The sequence below is a fragment of the Aplysia californica genome, unplaced genomic scaffold, assembly GCF_000002075.1.
Source record: "Aplysia californica isolate F4 #8 unplaced genomic scaffold, AplCal3.0 scaffold00480, whole genome shotgun sequence".
In the NCBI taxonomy this organism is placed as follows: domain Eukaryota; kingdom Metazoa; phylum Mollusca; class Gastropoda; order Aplysiida; family Aplysiidae; genus Aplysia; species Aplysia californica.
The window spans coordinates 54,881-63,910 of NW_004797750.1; the positions used below are offsets into that span (position 1 = coordinate 54,881).

General features: G+C 39.3%; 1 protein-coding gene across 1 annotated transcript in view; it reads right to left on the minus strand.

Annotated features, from left to right (window-relative positions):
• Positions 1-6,964, minus strand: part of LOC101851819 — a 12,190-nt gene extending 5,226 nt beyond the window's left edge. Inside the window, exon 1 of the mRNA XM_005105598.3 lies at positions 6,524-6,964. Within this exon, the coding sequence (XP_005105655.1) occupies positions 6,524-6,568 (45 nt within the window). The 5' untranslated portion in view covers positions 6,569-6,964. The remainder of the gene's footprint in view (positions 1-6,523) is intronic.
• Between the last annotated feature and the right edge of the window lie 2,066 nt (positions 6,965-9,030).

Here is a 9,030-nt window from a genome sequence, read left to right on the forward strand (position 1 = left end):
AGAGAGAGAGAGAGAGAGAGAGAGAGAGACACACAGAGATAGAGAAAGAGAGAGAAAGAGAAAGAGAGAGAGAGAGAGATATGGGAGGGGGGTGGGGGAAGCTAGAGATATATATTTATATACTGAGATCTAATCTGTTTCAAGTTCTAAAAATGTTTTTACTTGGGTCTATAATCTGTGGGTTTTCTATATCGGAAAAAGGGAAATACTTCGTGTGTTTTTACTGCTTGATTGGAAGATAGATTTGTGATCTCTTTTCTTTTAGTTTACCTATTATTACCATGCCATAGATGTAGTGACCAATCATTAATTTGAGAGGTCACAACGATCAGTGAAAAAAGTTTTTCTTTATCCACAATTAATTCGTTTTGTTTCTGTTTTGTTTACTGACAAAAATTGTTGTGGTGTTTTTTTAGATTAATTTAAACGTTTGGAATTTAATTTATCTTTAGTGTGTTGGTCTACCCGAATTCTTAAAAAATATGTGTTACGACGCGGTGGAATCAGGCTCTCGTCAAATTTGGGGCATGTAGAGTTATTGGTAGCATCTGAAAGCTTGTTCTTTTGTCTTGCTTCGGTTGAAAAAAAATATCCATTTATTTTGAACAGAAGTTGAGATATTCGCAAATGAAGGAGAACGGGGTCACCTGGTTTCAGAGGTGAAATTAGTGAGAAAATGGCAGCCAAAGATGAGTTATTTCCTTACCTAGAGAGTTCGAGTTTAATCTACGTTTTTCAGCAAAATTAACTCAGAAATGTGTGCCATAATGGGCATGAAAGGGATTGAGCCAATATACGAAAATTGGATAAAAATTAACAAACCTGCCGAAAAATGCCAGTTTCTTCACTTTGATTATTTTGACGAGCGCCTGATTTCACCATGCTGCTTCACATATAGTTTGTTTTACAGTGAAAAGTGCCTCGTAATTTATTCATGTTGATATTAAACTCTTTCCATTTTGTTCTGATTGGAGCTACTTATAATTATGAGCTGCTGCATGCTATTGGCGAGTTGACCAAAGGATGCTTCATTTCTGGAGGTGAGGTTTTTACTTTGAGTACTTGATTTCATTTTCATTTTCTAGTAGCTAATAGAGTCTAAAATCGCGCGCTCATATGACCTTAGCAGTTGCGAGCGCCGTAAAACCATATACAACTACTACTACTACAGAGTCTAAAATTACTTATATCTTCACAAATGTTTCAGCTTTGATTTAAGATGATGATTTCTCTTGAGTGCTGCATAATTTATTGAGCAGGAAAAACGTCATGTTTAATGGGTACAAAAGCCAGCGTCTGTGGTGTAGTGGTTAGGCACTTTGCTGTCGTGCGAGAAGGACCCGTTCGTCGAGTTCGATTCCCGAGTGGAGAAAACATTTTTATCGAATATTTTGGTCTTTCTGCTGGGATACTGTATCCATCTTAGCCCGGGTTGATCCTGAACAGACAGGGCGAAAAGCCCACTTTTTAAAATTTGATTTAAAGTGTGTCTACGAGAGGGCAGATATACCTACAATAAATATAAGTATTTAAAAAAATGATATCATTTGCTTGCATAAACTTAAATTGGTAATCCTCTCTTCCATACACATCTGTGCACATAACCATAATTTTACAATAGTATGCCTTCACTCACAAACAAGCTCACAGTCACCTGCATTATATAAATGAAGAGAGTTATATTTATAAACATTAACTGTTTTAAGCTAAATGCGTACTCAGTATTCTGATTGTAACTCAATTGTATTCTGATGTTGCATGCTTTTTAAGGCCATAGGAATACTAACTTTTATCAAGATGATAAAGATGGTAGAAATTTAATGGATGATGGTAAGAACGTCCTTCTGTTTCTGTCCTTGTTACAGAACCCTAGGTCTTTACTCCTGATTGATACTTTCATTTGAGGAAACGAAGGATGTTCATTGTCCAAAAAGATGGAATTAGGTTTTTTTAGTGCAAGTGATAATGTATAATAATGACTAAAAGTCAAATCATAGCAGAGTAACTGAAAAAAGCAATAATATAAGGACAGAACAAAGTAAACACACACTGTCACCGCGAGTAGTGCCCACAGTACCAAACATACGTCTACGACAAAATAAATTTGTCAATCGAAAACAATACAATACCCCCCCAAAAAACACCCAACCCAAACAAACACAAATGTAAACTAACCAAAGTTAGGGGGGGGGTTGTTTTTGGTCAATTTGATCGATTTGGGATAGCGAATTTAAACAAATGTTCCGTTCAATAACAGACAGATAAAGGGCAGTTGAAGAGATTGAATGTCAGAAAGATAAAGGACACATAAAGGAATTGAATGACGAGATAGATATATAGATAGATAGATAGATAGATAGATAGAGAGAGAGAGAGAGAGAGAGAGAGAGAGAGAGAGAGAGAGAGAGAAAGAGAAAATGTGTATGCATACCTGCATTTTGAAGAGAACGTAGTTTGCTTCTGTATGTGTGTATGTGTCTGGATGAAAATGTGTATATTATTATGCCTTTGTATGTGTGTATGTGTTTGTGTTTGTGTGTGTATGTGTGTAAGTATGTGTGTGTATGTGTGTAAACGTGTTTATGTAGTGTATGTGTGCTTGTGTGTGTAAGTGTGTGTGTGTGTGTGTGTGTGTGTGTGTTTGTGTGTGTGTGTGTGTTTGTGTGTATGCGTTGTTGTGTGCGCTCGTGCAACTGAAGATAAGTTTATACAAAAACATCAGGGAAAGTATTTGTGTCTAAGCGAAAGTGTGCGTGTATGCGTGCAAGCATTCATAACCAGCAAAATTGAAAAGACCTATATATATTCCAGTGAGGAGCCCAAATACAATAATCATAAACAAAGCAATGAAAGCCCTCTCTTCTTCGTCACACATCATTTAACTTCCAATATAGACTTACCATTGCTGGCAAAAAACCAATATGGGAATAGCACTCCCTGCCACACAGCAGAACGGTAAGTGATAGTGTCACTGTTCCTCGTCCGAAGATTAAAAGCAAATCTTATTTTTTTTTTTTTGGGTGGGGAAAAGGAGGGGGGGGGGTAAACCAGTAGCTTTTCTTCTGAGCTTCTCAGCATTGGAAGCCCCGGCATTCGCACGGTGCTGATGATTTTCTAGCCAAAGGTACTGGTTGCACTCTTGAAAGTTTGCACTTTTTTTCTCTCCAAAAGTTCGAGTTAAAATGCGTTGATGGCTCTTTGCAGATCTGTTGGATCATCTTTCAAAATAATAAAACGTTTAACAAAACCGGATTAAAGAACATTGCCTCAAGCAAAAACGAATCGATAAAGAAGTAAACTGATCAGTTGTTGTTAAGTTTTGTTTCAAGCATTGTCAAACGTCCTCAAGTTTCGAGAGGGTAACTCTCCTAGTGTGTTCCTGAAAGAGACGAAAACAATTCCTAGTTCTGTGGGGGAGGGGGGAGGGGGTGATTTGAGCAATCGCTAATTTGACAAAGACAGGCGCTATGTTCAGTGGCAATCAACCAGGGTGTGTGTTATACTGTCTGTGTTGCCAGATTAATTGCTGTGTGCCGTGACTGTAATCTCGTCATTAATTAATTAATTATTATTCACATATGACCTGCACTTGTCACTGATACCTTAATTTCCCTCCTGTTTTGGGCCAAATGTCTGAAAAGTCGATAAAGTTAATATAAAGGGGACAATCATATATCAAATCTCGCTTAACTCTTGTCTCGCTGTCTTCTTACTGTCTTCTCTGTTCATTTTAACAGTAATAATAATAAATAATAAATAGCATTTGTATTGCGCATATCCCCGCTCAACAGCAGGCTCTATGCACTTACACTATATTATTACCCCAGCAGACCATAGAACACTCCGAAACATTCGCAGCTTCCCGGGAAGCATACAGTGCAAGCAGCTGATTAAGCGCTCAAACACTAACAAACTGACAAGATCTTTCGCTGTCTATAGCCGGGTACCCATTCCCACCTGGGTGAAGTGAGGAAAATTCGTGCAAAGTGCCTTTCCCAAGGACACAACGTCGGGCCCCTGACGGGATTCGAACCCACGACCTTACGGTTGCGAGTCCGAGAGCCTAACCACTAGACCACCGACGCCAGTACCAGAGTGTTCTAGGGTCTGGTGAGGTAATAATACTAATAAAGCGCACAGAGCATGCTCTAGAGAGTGCATAAGCGCTATTTTTCAACCCTCTCCGTACGCCATGGGGTCATTTTGTACCCCCGAGGCTGTATTCATCACATTTTAGAATACTTGTAGTAAGAAGATCTCTTTGAAAGAAACTTTCAGTATTTCTCAAAAAATCATTTTGACAGACTGCTATGCCAAGCGTACGGAACAGATTAACGAGTAAATTTCCTCTTTGGAAAGTGGTGGCACAGGGTTCCCCACGTCGTATGGATACGATAGTAAAACACGACGTACGGGTAGGGTTAAATTATCATCTGTCAGCACCGACCCCACCTTTTTCCCTCCCTCATTTCCCCAATCTCAGTTTCTCTATTTCTCCCCCCCCCTCTCTCTCTCTCTCTATCTATCGATCCCCCCCACCTCTCTCTCTCTCTCTCTCTCTCTCTCTCTCTCTCTCTCTCTCTCTCTTCCTCACACATACACACACACACACACACACACACTCACACAAACACACACACACACACACCCACATACACTCACACAAACACACACAAGCATGCACACCCCCCTCCCCCACCCCCGCACTCACATACGCACAGAAGTCACGCCATTGATAATTAATGGTCAAGTTATGTAAAGGCTAAAGGATGTTGCGTCTGCTTTGTTCTTGTTGCTGGTCTTAACTATCGCCTTTTATTGGTGTGGGTTTAGTTTTCCTGTTATTTTATTTGTGTATCTTTCAAGGCTGGAAGTGGAAAGGAGGGAGGGAGGGGGGGGGGAGTTCCTATACCGGTTAACATAACGGTGACGGTTTCAAAATAATAAAATGTTTTGTGTGTACATAAAAATATCGATTGAAATTTAGACGATTACAGGGTCTAACCACATCAAATCTGCCAAAAAAGAAGAATGGATCCACAGTATAGTGATACTGAGATGGTGAACACGATAGTTGCATTGTTTTGGTCCGCGTGATTGAATTGTATAATTGCATGTACATGTATATATCGGTATGAAGGTGTGTATTGTGCCCCTGTGTATCTGTGTGCGTGTATTCTGTGTGTTTATATACACACACAAACAGGCACACAAACATGAATATATATATATATATGTATATATATATATTTCTATATATATAATATAACACACAGGCACACACACACACACACACACACACACACACACACACACACACACACACACACACACACACACACACACACACGAATATACATCTACAGGTTAGATTAAAGAAAAAAAGATCACCCCCGCCCCCCGCTCCCCCAAAAACAACAAACAACAACAACAAAAAGTAGAGAGATGAAAAAGAAATTTGAGAAGCGGCGTGGTGAAATCAGGTAATGTATTGAAACAGAAGAAAAAGGCATCCCCCGTTTGACAATTTTCATCGAATTTTTAATTTTTGGTGCCTTTTATGTCTATATAAAAATACACCCCCATTTAAATTTTACAGAAAAACGTTGATTAATGGCACAGAACATGTACATTTCTAGTTTTCAAGGACATTCAAGTTAAAGAAGATATCAAACTTTGGTCACCATTTTCTAGCTAATTGTACCTCTGAAACCATGTTACCCCCGCCTCTTTCAATTCTAAATATTTCAACTTCTATTCAAGATAGATTAATTTTTTTTCATGGAAAGAAAGGCAAATGAATAAGACTGGAAATTAGGGGAAGGCGGTGGAGTGGTAAAGGGATAGGGAAGAGATGAGAGTGAGGAGTTGCAGCTACTGCTGGGGTATTGCAGGTCTAAATCTCCCCCACAGCGATCCCTCCCCTCACCCCTCAACCACTGACCCCACCTGGAGAAGGGTAACTAGTGGTTAGGCTCTCGGACTCGCAACCGTAAGGTCGTGGGTTCGAATCCCGTCAGGGGCCCGACGTTGTGTCCTTGGGAAAGGCACTTTACACGAATTTTCCTCACTTCACCCAGGTGGGAATGGGTACCCGGCTATAGACTGCGAAAGATCGTGTCAGTTTGTTAGTGTTTGAGCGCTTAATCAGCTGCTTGCACTGTATGCTTCCCGGGAAGTTGAGAATGTTTCGGAGTGTTCTATGGTCTGCTGGGGTAATAATATGGTGTAAAGCGCATAGAGCTTGCTGTTGAGAGGGATTGTGCGCTGTACAAATGTTATTTGTTGTTATTATTATTATTATTATCATTATTATTATTATTATTATTAATATTATTATTATTATTATTATTTTTATTATTATTATTATTATTATTATTATTATTATTATTATTATTATTATTATTATTATTATTAACTAGTCTGTTTCTAATAAGATATCAATATAAAAATGAGACAAAACCAGTAAAAGGAAAAGTAGTCACAACAAATCAACTTTCCGATTTCTGATGACCCAGTTTACCTTTGCCCATTTGCTGGCGTCCAGGTAGCTTCGAAGACAGGTCATGACGATGCGTCACTTTCAAGCGGTCCAAAAACGAATTCTGCAGAAGATGTGTTGTTGTTCACGAGATAGAACAGTCTAACGAAATCCACAAATTGAACAATTAGAATACTCTCCCTTCATCGGCAAAGATAAGATATGACCCCTAAAACACCGTGGTGAAATAAAGCACACGTATGCCGGGTAAACCCTCTAGGCTGGACTGTTCTAGCCACAACCTCACCCTCGTTGGAATCTGAGAGATAAATTTCCAGAAAACAGCATTATGCACAACTCAGTTTATACACACAAAAAAAAAGAAAGTGGCGAAGAACGCTGGTCCTAGAGAGGAGAACACGAGGTGTTTGAGGAAAAAAAGATTAATCGATGATCGATTTGGGGTCATAATGTAACCCCATCCAGCACGGCGTTGCCACAACACACCGTGAACGTAAATACGGTCGGTGGAGCCGCACGGCGAGTTGATATACGTGGTTTGTTTGTGCCAGTTCCCCGCTTCACGCTGCGAGATTTTATTCATCGCAGAGGCCACACACGCATATTGTGTATTTTTAGAGAAGGTCCATGCCTCCCAACCTGAAGTGCTTCGATTAAGATTTTGACCTTTTTAGTTCATGACCTAATTCACCCCGCTATATTCTGTTCTCAGAGGTGGCATCGGTACGACGCCTACCCAGAAGTACGTTTCCATGTTCTTTAAAATTGTATATAGAACATATATAATTTCGTTGCGTACCTACGAAAATATATTAATTAATTTCGATTCAAAACAGCAACTTACTGTTGATCTCAATGCACTATTTCGTCCGATATCGTTAGCGGGACACATGCAGTGACTACGTCCGCTTCAGCCATAGCATTGCATTTACTTGTTTCAATAAAAATTATTTTATTCCCCCACATCTCCATATCAATGCCCCCCCCCCCAGGCCTTTGGGTTTTTTGTATCATATGAAAGTCGCATGGTGCTAAGTCTTGGGAATAGCGGAGTGGTCAAGGTTTTCCCACTGCATGAAGTCCAAGAGATCGCCGCGGTGACCTTTCAAGGGAATATGCTGCTGATGTTTCTATCTTGAAAAGAGGGCTTTTCATAAATGGCTTAACATTGAAATTACACAGTTAGGTTGGATAGACATAGAGAAAAAAGACTCCAAACTCCCATTTATTACAGTCCTCAGTCGACAGAGGCAAATAATGGTCGCAAAAAGACGAACATTTATCAATTGAGAAGTTTAATGCTCAATTTATTGTAACCCAATCTTCCTTCAAATTTGTTGAGAATATAAAACAGGCTAAGATCTAAATTGGTACAAGAATGATTTTTGATGTAAGCAATATCAAAGATTTATCGGCTTCTACACTTTAGGGAACCTACAGTAATGACAATTTAAGGGGTAGAGTAAAAAAGAAACCCAGTTATCTTAAAGCGTATTTTACAAATCAAATTGTCCTGTCGTTTGAATGTGAACAACGTCATAATAGACATATGTACAAAGTTTTAAGTTTTATCCAATTTGTTTTACAAATAATTGAGTAATACGATTGTCTGTGAAAAAAAAATTGCGAAATGAAAAAATCCCCCCCAAAACGACAAAAAAGTCATATTCACTCACAATTTCTCAATTATTTTGTTCCCACGGTTTCAAGCGTGGTATCGATTCCGGAAACACGAAAAGCGGAAAATGAACTAAACAGCGATACCAAACCCCACGGGGAAGGCTGCAATGTGTGGTTTGAATTATGACGTTACTTGGTTCAGTTTATGAGTTGTTTTTCAACAAAACAGCCTTGGAAAGACCAACGCCTTCTACATTCAAGGGCAATTTATGTCAGGAAGGAAACTTTCTTTAGTATAACGGATCATATGACGACGTGTTGAAATGGTTGGACAATCGAATTCATCAAAATTGAATATTCGATGAAAATTATATTAACACCCGATTTCCCACCCGCATATGATTATTCTTCCCCCAAGCAGTGTGCCGTGCACAGGCTTACTTGTTGTCACGATGGAAGACAGCACATTACTCAAGCAAACCAGTCCGCTTTCTTCTTAATGGTGGTCCCAGCTTTGCTCAAAGAACCGTCTTGTAATAATCAGCTCTGATTGTTGTTCCAACGGGAACTGCTGGCCAGCTCAAAACTACGCATTTGTGATCGATAAACGTGATGTGCATCACTTTCAAAGCACCATATTTTTGTCGAGCTTTCAGACCAAAAAGGATTGTGATCCTGGATTTTTACATTTTGCTAATTGTCTTTTAACCTTGTTTCATCGCCTGTTATTACGACTCAACTAAAAAGTCTCTTTATTCAATCCGGCTTTCATTCCTTCGCCACCCCCCCCCCCCCACAAACAAACAAAAACAAAACAATAAAAGGACCAAGGGGGCAGAGATTTGAGAATGAGGAAGAAATCATGTGAGCACACGAACAATTAATGCGGGGCTCTGACAGAAGAGGGT